Source organism: Grampus griseus (genome assembly GCF_964374135.1).
Source record: "Grampus griseus genome assembly, chromosome: Y".
In the NCBI taxonomy this organism is placed as follows: Eukaryota; Metazoa; Chordata; class Mammalia; order Artiodactyla; family Delphinidae; genus Grampus; species Grampus griseus.
In genome coordinates, this window is record NC_139016.1 from 5926679 (window position 1) to 5951928 (window position 25250).

The 25250-nt window shown below is 42.4% G+C and overlaps 1 protein-coding gene across 1 annotated transcript in view; it reads right to left on the reverse strand.

The window, feature by feature from the left end:
* Positions 1-25250, reverse strand: part of LOC309817761 (anosmin-1) — a 187024-nt gene that overhangs the window by 62996 nt on the left and 98778 nt on the right. The window contains exon 3 of the mRNA XM_082647042.1: positions 13495-13557. Within this exon, the coding sequence (XP_082503168.1) occupies positions 13495-13557 (63 nt within the window). The remainder of the gene's footprint in view (positions 1-13494; positions 13558-25250) is intronic.

Below are 25250 nucleotides of genomic sequence, written 5' to 3' on the forward strand. Positions count from 1 at the left end.
TTGGGGGGGGCATTCCCCGCACAAACACCAAGCAATTCTCAGACCCTCGCGGGGTGTTTACACAACTCAACTCAATCGTGACACTATCTTCCTGGAGACGGCATCAGACCCCACAGGTCGCGGGCTCAGTCCTACAGGACGACATCCCCTACTGCCTCTGCACAGGCCAGTTCCAAGTTCAGGCTGTCGCCTGTGCTTCTGACCAAAGGGCTACAGATTGGAGGTTCCGACAAGCCCCATTCAGGTTCAATTAGTTTGCCAGAGTGCCTCAGAGAAATCAGAGAAACATTTCACCTACTGTATTACCAGTTTCTTACAAAAGGACGTAAGGCGGGAACGGCCAAACGGAAGCCGTGCACAGGGCACGGTACGGGGAAAGGACACCAGATACTCTTCCCAAATCTCCGCATGTTCACCAACCAGGAAGCTCTCTGAACCCGGTCCTCCGGGGGTTTGATGGAGGCCTCATTACTCGGGCATGACTGATCAGCTCATGGGCCGCTGAGGACTGAAGTCAATCTCCGGCTCTTCCCCCCTTCCCTTAAGTCAGAGGGTGGGAGGAAAGTTCCAACCCCTAACTACAGGGTTGCTCCCCTGGCAACCAGCCCCCTGTGAGCAGGGGCTTTGCCAAGGTCACCTCATTAAAGTAACAAAAGACACCTGGTGAGAGCTCTCACCACTTAGGACATTCCCGAGGACCTCTGTGCCAAGAAGGGGTCGAAGGCCAAATGCATATATTTCTTCTTATAAATCGCAGGACCCCAGAAATCTTCCTTGAAATTTCTCTTCCTTTGTTTATACACTACTATATGGATAGCACACTTTTAGACTGATGGTACCATCGCAAAGTGAACTAGAAATGAATGTGAATAGAATGTTATTTCCTCATTATAATGTACAAGGGAAAGTACAAATACCATAGGTTAGCAAAAGGGTTCTCGGCAGAAGTGACTTTTGCCCCACAGAGAGTATGATAAGGCAAGGCCTGGAGACATCTTTTGGTCCTTACAACTGGGAGGGGAGTGCTCCTGGCATCTAGTGAGTGGGCAGAGCTCAGGGATGCCGCTACAGACCCCACAGTGCACAGGACAGCCTCATGGCAAAGAAGTATTGAACCAAAAATGTCAAGGGTGTCGGACTTCAAAGACTCTGGATGAGAGCAATATACTGATTCATTAGCCAGAAAAGCACAAATGTGAAAGGGAGATAAGCTTCCATCACTCTCTGGAGAAGTCCAGAATCCTCTGTAGGAGACAGACATTGAAACAACAAAACCACGATGTCATAAGCACTGTCACAGACATGTACAAACCCCGCGAGAACAACGGGTAGCGCATATTCAAAACACGTCTCGACAGTGTCCAGCAGTGTGTCATATGACAGGGACAAGGAGAAGGCAGTCACGGCTCTGCTGCCACTCTGCCCGCCTTTCAGGAGCGCTAAAACGTAAATAACCGTATCAGTTACTAAACACAGGAGAGACACGAGCTCACGTGAAGTTGTCAAAGGAGGCGCTCAGAAGATGTGACAGCTGTCTTAAATGAAGAAAGGCAGGAGTGCAGAGGACCGTCTGAATGTCAGTGTCTTTTCAGCCATAAAGAACCAACTGTGCAAAACCAGAGTCGTCAGGGCACAGGCTGGAGAGCCTCAATTCATTTGGTTTATTTGCCCAAAACCCTCTACGTATGCCTGTTGAGGAACGCGGGGACTGACCTTCTGGAAACAACCATAAAACTGGACAGAATACATGGAACAGCAGACAACGGCCGACAGCTAGCACGGCGCTGTACGCCCTGAGAGAGCACACAAATGAGGTGAGCCCGGAGACGGCCGACGATGCATGGCTGCGGGTAGGTTCAAGTCCACAGCGTGAGGAGGGGTGACCCAAAGGTCGTCCTGCAGCTTTTCTGAGTCGAGGAGAAAGAGATCAAAGTTTGAGGAGGCTGAAACGAGTAGGTCTTGTGGGCAGAAAACCAGGAAGGATGGAACTAGGCAAAGAGAAACCCAGAGAGCTGTGAGGGACCCCTCAAGTTTTGGGCTGAATACTGCTTTCTTTTAACATTCTTTTTTTTTTTTTTCATTTTCTTTTCCATTATGGTTTATCCCAGGACGCTGAACAGAGTTCCCTGTGCTCTACAGTAGGACCTTGTTGTTTATCCATCCTACATGTAAGAGCTCACATCTGCTAACCCCAAACTCCCACTCCACCCCTCTCCCAACCCCCTCCCCCTTGGCAGCCACAAGTCTGTTCTCCATGCCCATTAAGTCTGTTTCTTGAACATGCATGAGGTGAAAGCACACGAGACCGTGGAAGGAACAGACAGAAAGCACTAGAGCAAGCAATTCCTGGAGTTCTAAGCAGGCTACTACCTCACATTCTAACCGTCAGAGCAGAAAGGATACACAATACACAGGGCATCGGATAGAGTCCTCAGAAAAATATCACTATAGTAATGGGGACAAATTAGCCCTAGACTAAAGTCTGCTCTGAATCTGCCCTCAGAAAGTTTAAACGCAAGTCTCTACAAAAGCAAACTGATCTCAAGTAACTACATGCCAGAACGATCGAATGCTTTTTACAAAATACAGCAAAATTCAGAACACGAAAATCTGACATCCAATCAGATATCATCAGGCATGCTGGACTTCCCTGGTGGCTCCGTGGTTAAGAATCCGCCTGCCAAGGCAGGGGACATGGATTCGAGCCCTGGTCCGGGAAGATCCCACATGCCGCGGAGCAACTAAGCCCATGCACCACAACCACTGAAACCGCGTGCCACAATTACTGAAGCCCACATGGCGAGAGCCCGTGGTCCGCAATAAGAGAAGTCACGGCAACGAGAAGCCCGCGCACAGCAACGAAGAGTAGCCCCTGCTCGCCGCAACTACAGAAAGCTTGTGCGCAGCAATGAAGACCCAAGGCAGCCAAAAATTAATTATTTTTTAAAAAGTACTTAAAAAAAAATTATCAGGCATGCAGAGAAGCAGGAAACTATGACGCACAACCAAAAGGGAAATAGAGAATCTAAAGAAACAGAGCCAGAAACAACACAGGTGATGTAATTAGCAGGAAAGGACAGTTATCGATGGAAGGTCATTATAAATATGCCCAAGGAATGTAGAAGGAAACATGGACACAGAGAGGAGAGGAACAGAAGATGTAGGAGACACCTGCACGGAACTTCCAGAAGTAAAAATGAAGGAACAGAAACATGACGAGAGGATTGAAAAAGTGTCAGACACTGTAGAAGAAAAGACCACTTGATGGGAACCTGAAGACACAATGACAAAAACGATCAAAATGAAGCAGACATTGGGGGAAAAATGCGCAAAAAACATGATCAGAGACTGACTGACCCAGGAGACCATATAAAGTCTGTCATGCATATTTAGGGCCCCAGAAGACAGGACACAGAGGATGGGGCAGAAAAAAAATTGGCCCATGTGTTTAAAATTTGATTAAAATTATAAGCCCACAATTAGAAGAAACTTAGTGACCCCCAACAGAAGACACATAAAGGCCACCCCATCAAGGTAGCCATAATCATATTAAAACTGGACACAGAAAGAAACACTTAAAAGCAGACAGAGATATAAACAGATTCTTTATCAACAGCTGGAAAAAAAAGAATGTCGGAGATTTTTCAGAAAATATACAAGACCAAAGAAAATGAAAAGATTTTTAAACAACTCATTTTTTAAAAATTGCTAACTGGAAATTCTGTACCCAGTGAAATACCTTCCGTCTGGGGACAGAGACAAACCGACAATTATAATTCTGCGTTTTGAATGATGAAAGTGTGAGGGTTTGATTTCTTTATTTATGTACGTATGTATGTATGGCTGCGTTGGGTCTTTGTTGCTGTGCGCAGGCTTTCTCTAGTTGCAGCGAGCGGGGGCTACTCTCCGTGGCGGTGCGTGGGCTTCTCACTGCCATGGCTTCTCTTGTTGCGGAGCATGGGCTCTAGGCACGTGGACTCAGTAGTTGTGGCACATGGACTCAGTAGCTGTGGCTCGTGGGCTTAGTTGCTCCACGGCATGTGGGATCTGCCTAAGCACTGCACCACCAGGGAAGCCCTTCCACTTTTAAAAACCCATTTTCATCTGTTTATTTTCAATCATTATCAGCCATTGCACATTTTCTCTCTATAGAATAGCACAGAAGAAATCACAAGACTTCATCAGTAGGCACCTCAAAGTGAAAGCTTATAGGGAACCCCAGTATCAAAGAAGGGGAATCCACACACTTACTAGTCCTTCACCCAGCAGCATCTGCACTGCTGGGGAAACGGAGACTCTCGTGCCGAGAGCCCATGCCTGTTAAGACAGAATCTGCACTTCAGCAAGATTCCAGGTGACGTGTGTGAAGGACCAAGCCTGGGAAGCGCTGCTCTGGCCCCGGGGAGCTGCAGCTGGCATCTGCAGAAGCTGAGTCTCTCCATCGCTGCACTGAAACTTGATTCAAGCCTAGTTTCTGACTCCAGAAATCTGGGCTTTTCCCCCAACGAATCTCTCACTTTACACTCCCGATGACGGTCATTTCCCCTCGGCTTATAAACGTATTCAAAGTCTTCTCAAGGTAAAGACACAAAAACCATTTCCCCAAAATCAAAGCCCCTGACCCAGCCACTTGTCTCTCCTCTTTCCCACCCAGGTGGTCTTAGGAAGGAACTTCAACTTGTGGACAGAGTTGTGTGCATCTGTTGTACATTTCCTCCTGTACATTTACTATTCGAGTGGGACCTTTTAAGGCTGTCTTCTACTGACCCGTCGTACAATTCCAAAGTGGCGACCTGGCCCTCCGCCATCATAATAAAAAGAGCTACTATTTATCCAATGTCTGTTATGTTCAGACACTGTTTAAGTGCTTTACATGCATCTTTGATTTTTTTACTTAAATTAGATGCTTTTGTAATTTCTATGATATTCCCCTAACTCCTTGTGTAGCTACCTGGCTAGTCCCTCTTTTGAGACAGGATAGGTCTTTAAATCATTCAAAATAGCCTCCGGTCTCAGCCTCTTATAAATTTTCAAAACTCATCAATTCTCCTCAATAGAGTCTCATGGTATACTCCCCAGCAACACATAAAAATTCAATGAAAATTGAGCCTCACTGTTTAAAAAAATGAGAAGAAAAAAAAGGCTGCATTCCATGGAGAACACGTTCCACCCAATGAATAATTTACTGAACGACCATAAAACGTCATTCAATATTCTTGATATGCTCATTTTCCAGGACTGTGAAATTTGATTTAATGAGGACAGCTTCCTTTATAAGATGATGGTAAAGGGAATCTCATAACGATTATAAAAATCTTCAGCATTCCTTGAAACGTTTCGATCCCATTACTCCCACCCTCACTAAGTGGAAAAGAAAACTTGGACCAAATCTGCACCTTGACCAAGGACCACAACCCAGACTATATCATTAATACTTTTCTTTACTATAAAAATATAAAAGGTAAATGTTTATCATTTGTAAAAAATAAAAGTTTACTCCTTACAGTGATAAAAGCTAACGCTTTCGGGAAAATGTGCTACGTGCTGGTCACCCCAGGCTCCATCACTCTCAGCAAACCAGCCCATTTCACGGAGAAAAGTGAAGCATTGAGAGGGACACTTCCACGAATCCCCTTTCACACCCGCCTATACACCGGAAGCCGGCCCGTGTGTTCTCATTTGCTACCTCGTCCTGCGACAAGGAGGCACGGTCCTTTACTGCCACGTCAAACCTTCCTCACATGGTGCAGTGGACGCCACTGCTGTTTCAGGTCACGTGCTTCTGCTGGTCTCCTCTCTCCTCCAGCATCACACACCCTCTCTCTTCAGGACAGTTCCCATCTGCTTAGACTACGGGATGATTTCTTCACCCCAAACGTGATGTAATGTGGGGTTACCCTGCTCAGCCCTTCACCCACAACCTTCCACAGCGATCCGTGCTCTCTGAAATGTTCTCATACCCCCTCCTCTCTCCGTCTCTCCCTACCACTCCTCTGGAACACATCAATCAGGCTTTCTCTGCAGCCACCCGCTAACTCTGCTCCTGTTAAGGTCGACCGTGACCTGTGCATCACGGTATCCAGTGACCAATTTTCAGACCTCCACCGTCCTGCAACTGATCACCTCTTCCTTCTTGAGAAGCTGTTGCCATGTGTCCTTTAGAACTCCACCCTCGCATGGACCTTCTCCCATCTTAACAGCCCCCGCTTAGTCCACCAGCAGGACTGATTTAGGACATAACCCATGAAGCTCTTGTCCCTCTACCACTTCATCCAGCTTCATGACTTTAAATACCATCTATCCACCATGACATTTGTATGTCCAGCCTGACCTCTCAACTCCAGACTCATGTATCTATGTACCCATGACACATCTCGAGAGGAGGTCTAATTTACGTCTCAGACACAGCATGCTCGACACCAAGCCTCTGGTCATCCTTTCTCCACCCCCTCCCCCGCCCACAAAACCTGTGCCTCTCACACACCCCACTTGTCAGTATCCGCTCAAGGTCATGCCAGCTCCCTCCCCCAGCTGTTCATGACAAAGACCCCGCCATCACCATCAACGCTTCATTCCCCCGATTCGTCTCATGCAACGTGTCATCAGATTCTGTCGGCTCTGCCTTCAGAATATGTGCTGCCCACTTCTGCCCACCTCCACCACTGCCACCCTGGACTAACCCACCAACATCTCTCTTCTGCTCAAGCACTCATCCTGTACAAGTAAGAAGAACCTGTGCTTCTTACCCACCAGTCATGCACCTCAAGAGCCATCCTGGTGCCGCCCCCCTCAAATATGAACAACTCCCCTAAAGGGAGGACTCAGGAGCCGTACTATAACTTTCTCAGGGAAGATATTCCAACAGAGCAAACCTTTTTAATAAAAATTGAGTCCCTCTTGTACACTGGACCTTAATTTAATGGACTCTGAACGATTCACTAGTTGACTCTTCAAATGACTAGAGGTGACTGTATCATGAACCCCATGGTGTGGCACCCAAAGCCAGCTTTATTCTACTACGTTCTGGTATATCCCCACCCCCCAGGAAAGAAAAGACATGACTACGTTCAAAAAACAGCACCAAGGTCCATCTCCACTTGTCCCTTGACAAGGATACTGTCGTCAGGTCAGCTGTCGTTCTGGGACACTGAAGCAAAAGATGGTATTAAATTCTACGTGCTTGTCCTTCCCCCGGCATGCGAACATCGGGGCAGGTTACATCCTTTTCCTGTGTAGCTCTCATCAGCTTCTTTCAGTAGCTTTAACTCTTGCAGAGACATTCCCAGACAGGTGACGGCTCTGCCTGAGTTCCTGAAGCGATGCGTTCACTTAATACCCGAGATTTGAAGACGTGACACTGGGTTGTGGAGCGGCGGAGGCAGGACAAGTTTTGACAGCAAGAAGAGCAGTGTGATACATCTGACGCCTTCGTTTCAAGGTGTCTTTCCAGTCACGTTGGAACATCCCACGGCCAAAGAGACCCTGTAGTAAGTAGTAAGGAGCCGTGCTCTTCCTTCAATTCCTTGAAGTACCTTTAACTAACTATGATTCTGCCTCATCAAAGCTTCCTTCTCATTTGAGAGTAAGCCTGTTCACACACAAATGGTTGGACCAACAATTTTACAAAAGAGATAGGCTCATTCATGGAGCAGGGGTAGACAGAGGTGTCTGGGATGGAGGACAGTGGGAAAGAAACGTTAACTAGAAGGCACACCCGCTCGATTTTAGATCTTACTCCTCTGCCTCTGAACCATGTCGTCTTGGGCCAATAAAACATTTTCTCCTTGTGTGCTGATTTCACTGCCCATAAAGTTCGCCTAGTAAAATTCAGACCTAACTTCTAAGAATTGCTATGAAATCAAATGGAGTCATATGGGAAAATATTTTGAAAAGCAAAAAGCACAAAGAAATGGATCAATAATGCCATCTGTGGCAGAGTGAAAACCTCTTTTTTATTCCTAATTTCACCCTGACCAGGACTGGATCGATGAGAATCCAGGCTGATCGAATGACAAGCTCAGTATCAACAATGGATGCTTCCCTCACTGACTGACCCCTGACGCACGTGAGGTCTCAGCTTTCCATGACCCTTAGTGCACATTTCATACGGCCAAGGTTGACATCTCAGCTGACATCCTACTAGGGTGGGGATATTATGAAGTCAAACACATCAGAATTAAAGATGGGAGGTGTTTCATCAGCAAGAAGGCCATTCCTAAACGAAGATGTATCAGGTGTCATCAAAACTAAGACAACAGGGGCCTTCTCTGATGGCACAGTGGTTAAGAATCCGCCTGCCAGTGCAGGGGACACAGGTTCGAGCCCTGGTCTGGGAAGATCCCACATGCCGCGGAGCAACTAAGTCCATGCGCCACAACTACTGAGCCTGTGCTCTAGAGCTCGTGAGCCACAACTACTGAGCCTACGTTCTAGAGCCTGTGAGCCACAATTACTGAAGCCCGCGCGCCTAGAGCCTGTGCTCCACAACAAGAGAAGCCACCGCAATGAGAAGCCCGCGCACCGCAACAAACAGTAGCCCCCGCTCGCTGCAACTAGAGAAAGCCCACGCACGGCAACGAAGACCCAACACAGACAAAAATAAATAAATAAATTTATCTTTTAAAAAAAGAACGAAACTAAGACAACAACAGCTGTAACACACGTGACTATTTAATATACCGTTAACAAGGAGAAAGGACATGTTCGTTTATAATTCAAGATTACATCAGTTGTAAGAAAAACACATTTAAACATGGGAAAACATGCATTTTATGACTAGTACGAAAAACTGTAATAGTTTATCATGTTTCTTAAGGTTTTATAAAAGTAAGAGGAAGGGGCTAATGGCTAGTTAATAAACTAAAGCAATGAAGCGCAATCTATCTATGTCTCTATCATGGAAAATAACACGTTTCGTAAAAGGCCACATGAGAAATCATCCCTTGTGAATCAGAGAAATCATCCCTTATGATTCAGATCTAGGCTTGAGAGACACCCATAACCTTGGGCTGTCATTTATCCCAAACATTAAAAGGTGAACAGAGTGTCCTGATACTCTGTGTACCAGAACTGCCTCTTTTTTCTGTAAGCTACATCAGGATCCCAAAGGGTTCTTGAGACAAGATGTTTATCTTAATTTGCCCCCAAAGATTCATACTGGAGACTTTCCCAATGAATGCTGATGGTGACTTTTGTCAGAGTTCATACGTTATCCAAAGGCAGAAAACATATTCTGGAGTGAACCCCTATGACGAGTTAATAAATGTGAAAAATTAAAAGAAAAAGATTCCTGTTCTAATATACTTAACTATGTCATTAAAAAAAATAACACTGTTAACTCTGCCATCAGCCTGAAAAAGTAGCAAAAGTAGAACTGTATAGATAGTCATATGAGAAGTTAAAGAGATCAATACATGAGGAGGCCATGAATGGATTCTAGGTATGTTATGATTAACATGCCCCTGAAAATCTTTTCCACATAGCAGAACTTCATGACTAAAATTACCTAGAAAATACTTTCTGTCTAGAAATTGGTGCTGGTAATACAGACTAAGGAATCATGACAGTCTGAATGGTTAGGTAGGTTGTGTGATATCATTATGACTGTGGTTCTTCTTAGAGCAGGAGTTGGAACACGCTTTCTTTAAAGGGCCAGACTTCCTGTAAAGTTTCCACTTTGTGGACCATATGATATATCACAACTACCCAACTCTGCTGTTGTAACACAAAAGCAGCCGTACATGATATATAAAAAAAAAACTGGTTTGGCCAAGTTCCAATAAAACTTTACTTACAAAAACAAGAGGCAGACCAGGTTTGCTGTGTGGGGTGTTGTTTGCAAGCTCATGCCTTAGAAGATAAAGCTCAGACCATCTTGCAAATATACACATGGGGCCAAAGATATCTAACAGTCTAGTTGTTTGTGTTGGAGCAGAATAAAACCTGGAGTCCTTCTGGGTCCGAACTCTTACCAAGGGAAAGCTTAGGTTCCTGACAATGGGAAACTTGTATGCATTCTTAATACATAATGTGGTAACCAGGGGCATGGACGGGTCTGTCTCAATGAATGACTAGCCTGAAAAATACTGAAACAGGGATGAGTCCTTTCAGGATTCAGTCTGTTTAAGCATAATAATCAGACATTTACTGCAAAATAAAACAGAAGCAAAAAAACGCAGAGCGAGATAAGAACACTCGAAGCAGCTAAAATTGCACATTAAGGCTTTGAGTTATTGGACCAGCGGGCTGAGGTCTCTCCACAAAGTCCCTCACATTAACTGGCCTCTGTTTTCCCCACCTTTCAAGTTCCAATTAACCTTTCTGCCAACAGCAGATCACAATTTGTACACACGAGTCCCATTTTAATAAACCGATGTGGTTCAGATGTCCTCACGGTTATTTCAGAGAGAACGGCAATTACAGAAGCCCACTATCACATCTGGAATTTCAGGGAGAAACGTTTCAATTATATCTCCCTTCTCAGGGGTCAGATGTAAAACTATCAACACAGAGTCAGTGATATTAAGGGATAATGTGTTTACCAAGCGAACAGCAGGGCACATCTTGTTCCTCTAGATCCTACAGCAGCATATATATGTACAGCTTGTGTACAGAACAGAATACAAAATAAAGTAGGAGTGCACTTTATAGAATGCAGGAGACACAGGGATGGCCTTATTGCCCTTGCCTTTGCACAGATTCATCAGTTTTGTTTATTGCTTGTTTGTTTCCATTTCTGATCAAACTTCTCTGTTCTATGTCTCAAGGGACCTGAATCCCTCCACAGCCTAGAATGAGCCCCACCGAGTCATGACCTGTGCTGGTGTAATCACCTCCGTGTGTGTGTGTGTGTGTGTGTCTGCTTCTAACCAATAGAATATGGCCAAGGTGAAGAACTGTCACTCCTGAGATTACGTTGTGTTATATAAAATTCCGTCTCAGCAGACTGGAAATCAGGATTCTGGCCTTAAAGAAGTACATAGCTGTTCTGTGACCTGCCAATGAAGGGGGCCACATGGGGAGGGACCACAGGCAACTTCTAGGAGCTAAGAGTGTACTCCAGCCAAGAGTCATCAAGGAAACAGGACCGCAGTCCTACAACTGCAAGGAAGTGAATTCTGCTGACAATTGCAATGAGCTTACAAGCAGATTCTCCTACAGTCGAGCCCCCAGATGAGAATGCAGCCCGGCCAACACCTTGATTACAGACTTGACAGATGCTGGGCAGAGAATGCAGTTAAGCTGTGCCCAAACTCCTGACCCAAAGAAACTGTGTGCTGTGTTCAGCCACTAAGTTTGGGGGTCATTTTTTATGCAGGAAGAGGTAAGTAATATAAAGAAACATTCATGTGAATGGCAGGTAAGCATGTTTCCTGGGAAAGTTTGGATTGGATCCCTAAAGAAGCCTGAAGATGTTCTGGAAAACCTGAAGTGTAATAGGTCAGCTCCCTTGAGGGAGGGCAGAAGCCATGATTTATGCTCCTCTGCGTCATCTCCAACGTCCAGAAAAGGGCAAGATACAAAAAGACATAGGAGAGCTCTTCTATCTGATTTGACACTAAGTCATTAGCTTAGCTGTGCGTGTCAGTAGCAGAGCAATTGGCTATGTAACTTCAAATACCTGCCAGTCCTACGTATTATCGCATTTTGAAGTTCACGACTACAAAGTGCTTCCAAAGACTTCCCTTATGGTAAAATCCTCAGCCCCCAGGTACTTCTGGCAACAGATGTCATTATGTAAGAGTCTGCAAATCACCCATATTCCAGCCAGTCACAAAATGCTGAGTAGAATCTTTTGGAGCAAATTAAAACTGAGATTAGGAAGATCACGTATTGATTACGTTAGCAGTTGAGAAACACTTCCATTCTAGCTTTCCAAAACAACACTAAACACTTTTCTAAAATAACCCTGTAACACAGTGAGCCCCTGTAACCGTCCAAGGGGAATCCAGCCACAGCAGCACATGGACATGGGGAGAGGGGTCAGAGATGGAGCTGAGAGGCAGTCTTGCCACCTGCAGTGGGTGAGCCATGTGACTTGATAATTTCCAGCTTCCCAGGCTTCCACACTTCCACACACAGCTCTGTGGACTTACAGTGTGCCCTGCTTATCTCCATGCTTGTCGGGAAGGTCAGACGGTATCAGGACTGAGGATGTATTTCACACACCTTAAAAATGATGGAGCTGGGGCTTCCTTGGTGGCTCAGTGGTTAAGAATCTGCCTGCCAATGCAGGGGACACAGGTTCGATCCCTGGTCCAGGAGGATCCCACATGCTGTGGAGCAACTAAGCCTGTGCGCCACAACTACTGAGCCCACGAGCCACAACTACTGAGCCCATGTGCCACAACTACTGAAGCCCACGCACCTAGAGCCCGTGCTTCACCACAAGAGGAGCCACGGCAGTGAGAAGCCCACACACCGCAACGAAGAGCAGCCCCCGCTCGCCGCAACTAGAGAAAGCCCGCGCACAGCAACAAAGACCCAACACGGCCAAAAATAAATTAATTAATTAAAAACAAACAAACAAACAAAAAAACTGATGGCGCTGTTATGACCCCAGGCCCACAGGCATGTTTGCAGAATGGAATCTGTGTGCCCTCCAAGGTGAAACGCAGGCAACAGGACCCCCTTGGCAACTCCCGCACGGGGGTGGGACCAGACCACTGTGTCTGTTTGGAGAAGCTCGGTAGTGCCCTACCAGCCCCCCATTCCACTCACAGAAGCCCTGCAGCGTCGTTTCCCTCTGATGCCGCACGGGCATGTCTGCTGGCGTTCCCTCGCCACCACCCTCCACGGTGTGGCTTTGGTCCCCAGAGTGGACTCTTCCAACTCTTGTGCTCACGGCCCTTGCGGGCTTTCCGACCACTCTTACTCTGAGCGGCCACCGTGCCGTCAGCCTGGCTGCTTCACGGCAGGTCCCTGGGTCCCTGGTTTGCCCTGGAAGAGACAGTGCAGCAAAGCAGCCCTCCCCCTCTTCAGCACAACTGATGATTTTAGACAGTGGTGGTCTGGGACAGCAACGCTCTATCATCTACCCGAGAGCACGGGGAAAGTACGGTGCCTTCCATACGGGAAAACGTGGGCAAGCCTCAGCCCAGAGTATGGGCTGCCCAGAGGGTGAACAGCCAGGGGAAAATCTCTGAGAAACCCCACCACTAATAAAAGGGCGGCTTCCTCCAAAAGCATGAGAATCATCATGCCGAGAATCGCCCACAGAAGAGCCATAATGTGAGGTGGGAGGAGGGCAACGGCTGGAACCCTTCTTCACTGGTGATTAACTAATAATGGAAGCAGCGGGTGGCTAGGTTTTAAGAAGTCTCGAGAATTTTTTTAATGTGAATTTACACACGCATGCACACACACACACACCTGAAGGAAAGTGAACTTCCCCAGCCCCAGAACATGATGCCCTCCCATGCCAAGGACCCACTGGCACGTGGTCAGCCTGCAATTGCGTCCCGAGTGTCCGTGGCTGTGTACGGGGCCTCTTACCTCACAGAAGCTCTGGCACTGCTGCTTCCGCAGGTCCCAGGACACCTTGCAGGGCTCCAGGCACTAGGAGAGATGAACAGTGAAAACCAATCAGTAAACACGGGAAAAAAACAAAGCCCAAAAGGAAAGAACCCACCTGTGCACACTCCTGACTTCTCAGGGCCTACTTTTCCTAGTGACTTTAGGAAATCCAATTAATCAGCAGCTCATCGTAACTGTGTGTATCCTAGGAATCCGAGACAAGAGCATCATGACCGAGCAGGGACAGAAAGACATACGTTTCCACACAATCGAAAAAGGAAAGCTGCAGAGTCTGGAGGCGACATGCAGGAGAAGCAGGTGTATTCCCTGTCAGGCACAGCAGTTTGGATATTTAGTTTTATTCAGTAAAAAATAGTTTCTAAAGGTGGTTGTTACAGATGAATTTTTTCCTCATCAACCTTAACGATAACTTGCTTTTAAATTGACAACATAGGGTTTTTTTGAATATTCTTCTGTAAGTGACTGAAGTATTGCATTAAATATATGTATATGCATATATATATATATATATATCACACCCATTATTGTTAACTTATGTGTTTATCTCAGTGAATCCAGCGGCATTCACATTTACCCAGTTTAATTACTCTATTAAAATGTATGGAGTAGCCTGAATATGAGACTCTCCCATAAGAGCTTCAGAATACAGTTTGAATACATATATGTAATTTACATATAGGATTTAATAAATCAAAGGTAATAGCCAGGATCCACTGTTCAGTAACAACTGTAATAATAAATAATATATTATTGAACGAACAAAGTATATATACGTGTAAATGTAGGTTTTATATACATACTACTATATATAACGTATAATTATAACACTTAAGATATAGTACTATATATACTATCTATATAATATATTGTAATAAATAAGAGATAACAGCCAGGCCTCATGATTGAAATTAAAATCTTACATTCATATGAATGGATATTTGATTCTCCAAATTATATTTTAATGCAAATTTTAATTAGTACAAATTAATCATCTCGTAGAGTTAAATGACAGTTATCTAAATACTGGCATACCCTGGTTCCCATAAGCTCATGATTATTCTATGTATCTGACTTTCATTATTGATAAATTTTCCAGTTGATATCAAAATTCTCAGTTAAATTTCAGACATATATAATGTAGAATTCAGAACATACACCTGTATTATATTTTCACTTTACTTTCTAGCAACATCCCTGTTGTAAAATAAAGATACAGTTTAAAGATGAACTGGAAGACTCTATGGTGAAATTTACTTTGCAAATGTCCACTGCTATTTTTTTCAAACAAGAATGCATATATGAAAACAAACTACTGACTGTATCAACTGTCAGTCTGTCACAGCACTGCTCTCAAAGTGTGATAAATGACCAGTAATATGAGCATCACCTTGGAGTTCATGGGAAAGGCACTAGGTGTACAGAGTCTAGCAAGTTCTCCTGAAAATCTTGGTGCTTACGCTAAACTTTAAAAAGAACTGCCTTACTGTGGTAAACATTTCCCAATATATGTGTGTATCAAACCATCAGACTGTACACTTTAAACTTACACAACGTTACATATGTCACTTATATCTCAATAAAGCTGGGGGAGAAAAAGAACTGCTGTGGAATTTGATGAAAACAGGGTCTGTAATGGCTCTTTCTTGGTTCATGTGAGTATCATTTAAGAATCAGTCTACTGCTTGTGAGAATATTCTAGATTTTATATGCTTTAATGTTGCATATGAACAATTCATTTTTAGTTATTTTAATTAAAAAAACTTGAGCTCGTCAATGATGCTTTTCCAAGACTTATATAAGCTTGTCCCAAGTCTATTAGTGTTCACCTCTTCCAAGCATGTTCTAAAACAAATGTACAATTTTTCACCAATATAACGATACTAAAAGAATACCATTTTTCTAATAGCAATGGAATAGTTTAAAACTTGTCTACCTTACATAGTTCATGAGCTCCCTAAAGAGTGAGTTTTGTTTCCTAAAGGTACATCCAATGCCTTACCCCACAGAGTTACCCTTATTTGTTGCAAGACATTGGCTCCCAGCCTAAAAACTTTACTGGTCATTTAATAAATACGCTTAGACCTAACTCCTTCTCAAGACTACTTGAAATGAATTAAGTGGCACTCTTTAAAATACTTTGCAATTTTTTCATTTGAAGAAGTGGCCTACAACGGAGCAGGACCGCACCACAAGACCTGGGGAGTTTTCACGGACAGAGGCTCAGCTACTTACAAGTTAAGTATCTGTCATTTCACTCGGGAAACATCCAACAAGCATTTATTCCATATAAAAACTGTTCAGTGCCATGTGGCTAAAAATGTCTCAGAATAATTATGTGATTCTTGCTTTCTGTCGTTGCTGAAAATGTAAACTATGAAAGCAAGATATTACATGTATACAGTTGCATTTTCATAACTAGAGACACGCATGAGTGCATTAAAAAAGTCAGTCCTCTGTGATGTCCATGATTCCAAATAACCATATTCCTGACAACTTGTGGAATAAATGCCTTATAAAAACTAGATACCATTTACAAAAGTGGGCATATTTCTGAAATGCTAACAGCAGCAATACGTAATGCACTTGTCTTCTTGTTAATCCAGAATCGCCATCTGTCAAGTCTAGCATTGGTATATACAATTCATTTAAAGTTCTATTTTAATTGCACGCTTGCCTCATTTCTAGTCACCACTAATCAGTAGCAGCTGAAGATACATCTCAAAATGCTACTAATGACAGCCAACATTTTCTTTTAGTAATCCTCGGTGAAAACTACCTGACAAGAACAGCCTAGATGTAAACATTTATGTAAATGTCGGCACGATAAATTTTCCAAAGCTTTATTTCTTTACGGTGCTACTGGCCAGGTAAAATGATTTCAACAAAAGCCAAAGAGGAAAAAAATGACAGCCATTTCTCTCACACTTTGAACAGGAAGAAAACACTTTCTATTTCTCCAAGTAATAATAATAATAAAGTACTGCCAAAAAAAGGTAGTCGTAAAACTCGCTTCCATGTGTGAAGGGAGTAGAAGAGAAGTAATACTACAAGCAACAACTGCAACTCTCAGGGCCGTGATCACACACTGCGTCAAACTACAAAAACAAACAGACAAAAACAGTAATCAAAGTTAGTATTTTAGCAAGTGCTTTAGCCTTTCAAGTTTTAGGCTGATCAACTGTTTGAAATCATTTCCTCCTAGGCTACTGCTTCAAGCCCAATGAAGAAAAACTTCACACTTCAGAGAAACTTAAAAAAAAAAAAAAAAAAAAAAGGTTGAGCTATCAATTTTTTTTTACTTAATCTAGAAAGATACATTCACAATATCACTTGCTCAGATGATAATTGTATATTAAATTTATATTTTTTAAATGTTCAGTAATAGAGATTGGTTCAAGATGGTGGAGTAAAAGGACAAGTACTCCCTCCCTCTTGCAAGAGCAACAGAAACACAACTAACTGCTGAATAATCATCGACAGGAAGACACTAGAACTCACCAAAAAAGATACCCCACATCCAAACACAAAGGAGAAGCTGCAGTGAAACAGTAGAAGGGGCGCAATCACAATAAAATCAAATCCCGTAACCGCTGGGTGGGTGATTCACAGACTGGAGAATAATTATACCACAGAAGTCCACCACCAGAGTGAAGTTCTAAGCTACATGTCAGGCTTCCCAACCTGGGGGTCAGGAAATGGGAGGAGGACTTCCCAGAGAATCAGACTTTGAAGGCTACTGGGATCTGACTGCAGGACTTTAAAGGTCTGGGGGAAACGGAGACACTCTTGCAGGTCACACACAAAGTAGTGTGCACATCGGGACCCAGGGGAAGGAGCAGTGACCCCACAGGAGACTGAACCAGACCTACCTGCTAGTGTTGCAGTGTCTGTTGCAGAGGCAGGGGGTGGCTGTGTCTCATCATGAGGACAAGGACACTGGCAGCAGAAGTTCTGGGAAGTACTCCTTGGTGTGAGCCCTCCTAGAGTCCTCCATTAGCCCCACCAAAGAGCCCAGGTAGGCTCCAGTGTTGCGTCACCTCAGGCCAAACCCAGCCCCACCCATCAGCAGACAAGCGGATTAAAGTGTTACTGAGTTCTGCCCACCAGAGCAACAGCCAGCTCTACCCACCATTAGGGACTGGCTCTACCCACCACCAGTCCCTCCCATCCGGAAACTTCCACAAGCCTCTTAGGTAGCCTCATCCACCAGAGGGCAGACAGCAGAAGCAAGAAGAACTACAATCCTGCAGCCTGTGGAACGAAAACCACATCCACAGAAGGATAGACAAGCTGAAAAGGCAGAGGGCGGCTCTGTACCAGATGAAGGAACAAGATAAAACCCCAGAAAAACAACTAAATGAAGTGGAGATAGGCAACCTTCCAGAAAAAGAATTCAGAATAATGACAGTGAAGATGATCCAGGACCTCGGAAAAACAATGGAGGCAAAGATCAAGACGATGCAAGAAATGTTTCACAAAGACCTAGAAGAATTAAAGAACAAACACCTAGAAGAATTAAAGAACAAACACCTAAAAGAATTAAAGAACAAACAAACAGAGATGAACAATACAATAACTGAAATGAAAAACACACTAGAAGGAATCAATAGCAGAATAACTTAGGCAGAAGAACGGATAAGTGACCTGGAAGACAGGATGGTGAAATTCACTGCCATGGAACAGAATAAAGAAAAAAGAATGGAAAGAAATGAAGAGAGGCTAAAAGACCTCTGGGACAACATTAAACACACCAACATTCACATTAAAGGGGTCCCAGAAGGAGAAGAGAGAGAGAAAGGACCCGAGAAAATATTTGAAGAGATTATAATCAAAAACCTCCCTAACATGGGAAATGAAATAGCCACCCAAGTCCAGGAAGTGCAGAGAGTCCCAGGCAGGATAAACCCAAGGAGAAACATGCCGAGACACATAGTAATCAAATTGGCAGAAATTAAAGACAAAGAAAAATTATTAAAAGCAACAAGGGAAAAACGACAAATAACATACAAGGGAACTCCCATAAGGTTAACAGCTGATTTCTCAGCAGAAACTCTACAAGCCAGAAAGGAGTGGCATGATATATTTAAAGTGATGAAAGGAAAGAACCTACAACCAAGATTACTCTACCAGGCAAGGATCTCATTCAGATTCAATGGAGAAATCAAGAACTCTACACACAAGGAAAAGCTAAGAGAATTCAGCACCACCAAACAAGCTCTACAACAAATGCTACAGAAACTCCTCTAAGTAGGAAACACAAGACAAGAAAAGGACCTACAAAAACAAGCCCAAAACAATTAACAAAATGGTAATAGGAGGATACATATGGACAATTACCTTAAATGTGAATGGTTTAAATGCTCCAACCAAAAGACACAGGCTCACTGAATGGATACAAAAACAAGACCCATATATATGCTGTCTACAAGAGACCCACTTCAGACCTAGGGACACATACAGACTGAAAGTGAGGGGACGGAAAAAGATATTCCATGCAAATGGAAATCAAAAGAAACCTGGAGTAGCAATACTCACATCAGATAAAATAAACTTTAAAATAAAGAATGTTATAAGAGACAAGAAAGGATACTACATAATGATCAAGGGATCAATCCAAGAAGAAGATATAACAATTACAAATATATATGCACCCAACATAGCAGCACCTCAATACATAAGGCAAATGCTAACAGCTATAAAAGAGGAAACTGACAGGAACACAATAATAGTGGAGGACTTTAACACCTCACTTGTTAAATGGACAGGTCATACAGACAGAAAATTCATAAGGAGACACAAGCTTTAAATGACACAATAGACGAGATAGATTTAATTGATATTTATAGGACATTCCATCCAAAAACAGCAGATTACACTTTTGTGTCAAGTGAACACGGAACATTCTCCAGGATAGATCACATCTTTGGTCACTAATCAAGCCTTGGTAAATTTAAGAAAACTGAAATTGTATCAAGCATCTTTTCCTACCACAATGCTGTGAGATTAGAAATAAATTACATGGGAAAGAATGTAAAAAACACAAACACAAACACATGGAGGCTAAACAATACATTACTAAATAACCAAGAGATCAATGAAGAAATCAAAGAGGAAATCAAAAAATACCTAGAGACAAATGACAATGAAAACGCAACGATCCAAAACCTATGGGATGCAGCAAAAGCAATTCTAAGAGGGAAGTTTATAGCAATACAATCCTACCTCAAAAAACAACAAAACTCTCAAACAATCTAACTTTACCCCTAAGGGAGCTACAGGAAGAAGAACAAACAAAACCCAAAGTTAACAGAAGGGAAGGAATCATAAAGTTCAGAGCAGAAGTAAATGAAATAGAAACAAAGAAAACAATAGCAAAGGTCAATAAAACTAAAAGCTGGTTCTTTGAGAAGATAAACCTTTAGCCAGACTCATCAAAAAAAGAGGGAGAGGACTCAAATAAAATTAGAAGTGAAAAAGGAGAAGTTACAACAGACACCGCGGAAATACAAAGCATCACAGTAGACTAACAAAAGCAACTCTGCCAATAAAATGGACAACCTGGAAAAAATGGACAAATTTTTAGAAATGTATAACCTTTGAAGACTGTACCAGGAAGAAAAAGAAAACATGAACAGACAAATCACAAGTAAAGAAACTGAAACTGTGATTAAAAATCTTCCAACAAACAAAAGTCCAGGACCAGATGCCTTCACAGGTGAATTCTATCAAACATTTAGAGAAGACCTAACACTTCTCAAACTCTTCCAAAAATTTGCAGAGGAAGGAACACTCCCATACTCATTCTATGAGACCACCATCACCCTGATACCAAAACCAGACAAAGAAACCACAAAAAAAGAAAATTACAGACTAATATCACTGATGAATATAGATGCAAAAATCCTCAACAAAATACTACCAAACAGAATCCAGCAACACATTAAAAGGATCATACACCATGATCAAGTGGGATTTATCCCAGGGATGCAAGGATTCTTCAGTATATGCAAATCAATCAATGTGATACACCATATTAACAAATTGAAGAATAAAAACCATATGATCATCTCAATAGATGCAGAAAAAGCTTTTCACAAAATTCAACACCCATTTATGATAAAAACTCTCCAGAAAGTGGGCATAGAGGGAACCTACCTCAACATAATACAGGCCTATATATGACAAACCCACAGCAAACATCATTCTCAATGGTGAAAAACTGAAAGCATTTCCTCTAAGATCAGGAACAAGACAAGGATGTCTACTCTCACCACTCTTACTCAACATAGTTTTGGAAGGCCTAGCCACGGCAATCAGAGAAGAAAAAGAAATAAAAGGAATACAAATAAGAAAATAAGAAGTAAAACGGCCACTGTTTGCAGATGACATGATACTATACATAGAGAATCCTAAAGATGCCACCAGAAAACTATTAGAGCTAATCTATGAATTTGGTAAAGCTGCAGGATACAAAATTAATGCACAGTAATCTCTTGCATTCCTGTACACTAACAGCAAAAGATAAGAAAGAGAAATTAAGGAAACAATCCCATTCACCATTGCAAAAAAAGAATAAAATACCTAGGAATAAACCTACCTAAGGAGGTAAAAGACCTGTACTCAGAAAACTTTAAGACACTGATGAAAGAAATCAAAGGTGACACAAACAGATGGAGAGATATACCATGTTTTCGGATTGGAAGAATCAATGTCGTGAAAATGACTATACTACCGAAAGCAATCTAGAGATTCAGGGCAATCCCTATAAAATTACCAGTGGCGTTTTTTACAGAACTAGAACAAAAAATCTTAAAATCTGTATGGAGACACAAAAGACCCGAATAACCAAAGCAATCTTGAGGGAAAATAATGGAGCTGGAGGAAGCAGACTCCCTGACTTCAGAATATACTACAAAGCTACAGTAATCAAGAGAGTATGGTACTGGCACAAAAACAGAAATATAGATCAATGGAACAGGATAGAAAGCCCAGAGATAAACCCATGCACTTACAGTCAACTAATCTATGACAAAGGAGGCAAGGCTACAAAATGGAGAAAAGGCAGCCTCTTCAATAAGCGGTGCTGGGAAAACTGGACAGTTAACATGTAAAAGAAAGAAATTAGAACACTCCCTAACACCATACACAAAAATAAACTCACAATGGACTAAAGACCTAAATGTAAGACCGGACACTATAAAACTCTTAGAGGAAAACACAGGAAGAACACTCTTTGACATAACTCACAGCAAGATCTTTTTTGACCCACCTCCTAAAGTAATGGAAATAAAAACAGTGGGACCTAATGAAATTTCAAAGCTTTTGCACAGCAAAGGAAACTATAAACAAGACGAAAAGTCAACCCTCAGAATGGGAGAAAATATTTGCAAACAAATCAACGGAGAAAGGATTAATCTCCAAAATATATATAAACAACTCATGCAGCTCAATATTAAAAAAACAAACAACCCAATCCAAAAATGGGTAGAAGACCTAAATAGACATTTCTCCAAAGAAGACATACAGATGGCCAAGAAACACATGAAAAGCTGCTCAACATCACTAATTATTAGAGAAACGCAAATCAAAAGTACAATCAGGAATCACCTCACACCGGTTAGAATGGGCATCATCAGAAAAGCTACGAACAACAAATGCTGGAGTGGGTGTGGAGAAAAGGGAACCCTCTTGCACTGTTGGTGGGAATGTAAATTGATACAGCCACTGTGGAGAACAGTATGGAGGTTCCTTAAACAACTAAAATAGAATTACCATATAACCCAGCAATCCCACTACTGGGTATATACCCAGAGAAAACCATAATTCAAAAAGACACATGCGCCCCAATGTTCATTGCAGCACTATTTACAATAGCCAGGTCGTGGAAGCAACCTAAATGCCCATCAACAGACGAATGGATAAAGAAGATGTGGTACATATACACAATGGAATATTACTCAGCCATAAAAAGGAACGAAATTGGGTCATTTGTAGAGACGTGGTTGGACCTAGAGACTGTCATACAGAGTGAAGTAAGTCAGAAAGAGAAAAACAAATACCGTATATTAACGCATATATGTGGAACCTAGAAAAATGGTACAGATGAACTGGTTTGCAAGGCAGAAATAGAGACACAGATGTAGAGAACAAATGTATGGACACCAAGGGGGGAAAGTGGTGGGGGTTGGTGCTGGTGGTGGGATCCATTGGGAGATTGGGATTGACATGTATACACTAATACATATAAAATAGATAACTAATAAGAACCAGCTGTATAAGAAAAATAAATAAAATAAATTCAAAAAAAAATCAAAATAAATTCAAAAAAAATAAATACAAAAAAAATCAAAATAAATCTGATTAAAAAATGTCCAGACCTATATGCTGAAAACCCAAAATACTTCTAGGTGAACTTAAAAAAGAAATAAAGTGAGAGATATGTTGTGTTTAAAATAAATAAATAAAAAATAAAATGTACCGTAATATAAAACATGTTCCTACAGCATTCCACTCGTGGCATAGTGAGTGATGAGACTTTGTGACATTTACTATGTTGACTACAATATTCTTATCATTCGTTTGCAGCTCAATAAACACCTGCTGAATAAATTTATTGATAAATTGAAATGTTTTCCTAACCAGTACTTAGGACTGGGATACCCAAGTACTTCCAGAGACGAAGCAAATAATGAGGAAGAGTGAAGGGGGTAAATTTTGGATAACTGGGATGACCAAAAGAATGGGAAACTGGAGAGGTCAGCCAATATCCAGGGAACAACTGCTCTTTACTGCCTTCTGGTTGTCTTCCAGAATTGCCCGACACTCAAACTTTACAGAGAAGCCAATGATGCAGAATTTATATAAACCCTTCCAACTTTTAAATATATTGTACAACACTGTACAGGTTTTTTTTTATTGTAAGTAATTTATATCATGATATACTAGAGGGAATCCCCTGGTGGTCCTGTGGTTAGGACTCCACGCCTCCACTGCAGGGAGCCCAGGCTTGATCCTGTAAGCCGCGTGGCGTGGCTAAAAAAAAAAAGACAGTAGGTAAATTTTTTAAATTGCTCTACGTAAGTGGTTCCGAAATGGGAGTGATTTTGTATTCCCAGGGGACATCTGGCAATGTGTGGAATCATTTTGTTGTGATTAAGGGGAGAGGTACTGGCTTCTTGGGGGTGAGGCCAGGGCTGCTGCTTAAACATCCTCCAGAGAGCACTCACATGATAAAAAGTGATCTGACTCCAGATGTTAACAGTGCCAAGGTTGAGAATTTTTGAACAACATGCAAAGGAACCACAGTAACAGAGCTGGTCCTGAGAAACAACTTCCCCAGGATGGAGGAGTAAATGCTACTCAGGACGATGACCTGCAATCATGGAACAATGCTATAGATTTTGGCCACATTCATCCTTCTAAAACACGGTTTTGAAGATGTGAGGTCACTGATACAATTAGTCAATAATTATCGAATTTAACCTAAAGTACATGGTTTTATATTCGAAACGTCTGGTCAACCAGCAAATCCTGTCCAACCAGCTCCTTCAACCTCCTGTGAATTGCTTCCAGCGAAGCTGGTTGCTTTTCTGTTCCCCCAAAACAAGATCCTTTCTAATTCCACTCCGTTATGATATGTCTTCCTTACAGACAAGCTATTCCGTCCTTCTCCACTCAGATCAGTAGCTGCTTGAAACCATCTATTTTTGGCCATTGCTGTCCCCACAGCGCACACTGATTTGCCCTCTCTGCAACCATGTAGCATTTAGAGTTCCCCCCAAGAATTCTCACATTTTTGACTGATTTGTGGAGCCTATGACTTGTATTAAAGTTACACTACCTCCAGATCCTCCTGAGGAGGGAATATGTCTGCTAACCCTTTTATAATCCCTCACAAGGCATATGGAACTGAGCCTGCAAACAAGAGAACAGATTATAAAAAACAAGCCATGTGCACCATGGAATGGAAAGCCTTGGTTTCAGCCCTAACTTGGCCATGTGTCTAAATCTACAAGTGAGAAAATCACATTAACTATCTAGCCTCAGCTCGATCATTCAAATATGAGAACGCAGTCATTCATGTTAACTTATTAGACTATTACTGAATGTGAGAGAATCTTTACAGATTTATGGAGCACGTTTAAAATGATTTGTTCCCTGAAGCCTCATAACAACAAAACTACGGAAGTGTGTAAAATTAGGTACTATTATTCTCACATTTTAGAGAGAGGAAATTGCAGTTTAGAGAGGCTGAGGAAACAAAGCAAGCGACTGTCGGGGAGGCTATGGGAATCGGAATTTGGAGCCATGCGTTGGCACACTCCAAGGAATGTTATTTCCATTATAAAGCACTGCCCCATTTACGCCACATGCTACAAGAGCTTACAGAGATGAGATATGTGACAGGGATTTGGAAACTGAAGAGCGGTTTGCAAATCTATGAGATTACTAAATTACTATGACCCCAAGGAGGATTCAGCTCCAGAAGGCCCTAGGTGCTACAAATGCCAAGGTATTTATGTATCCCACAGACAAAGAGATCGCGCTCTTCCGAGCCAAAGTACCGACAAAGAGGAAAATTATTGATATTGCTTTGGTGAACTACCATCTGGACAGTTCATCACAAAGTTCCACACCTTACACGTAACCCAAAACTTTCACGCCAAAGTACAGAAAAGGAAATTATATTACCTAAGTGGCGATCGTAAAAAATT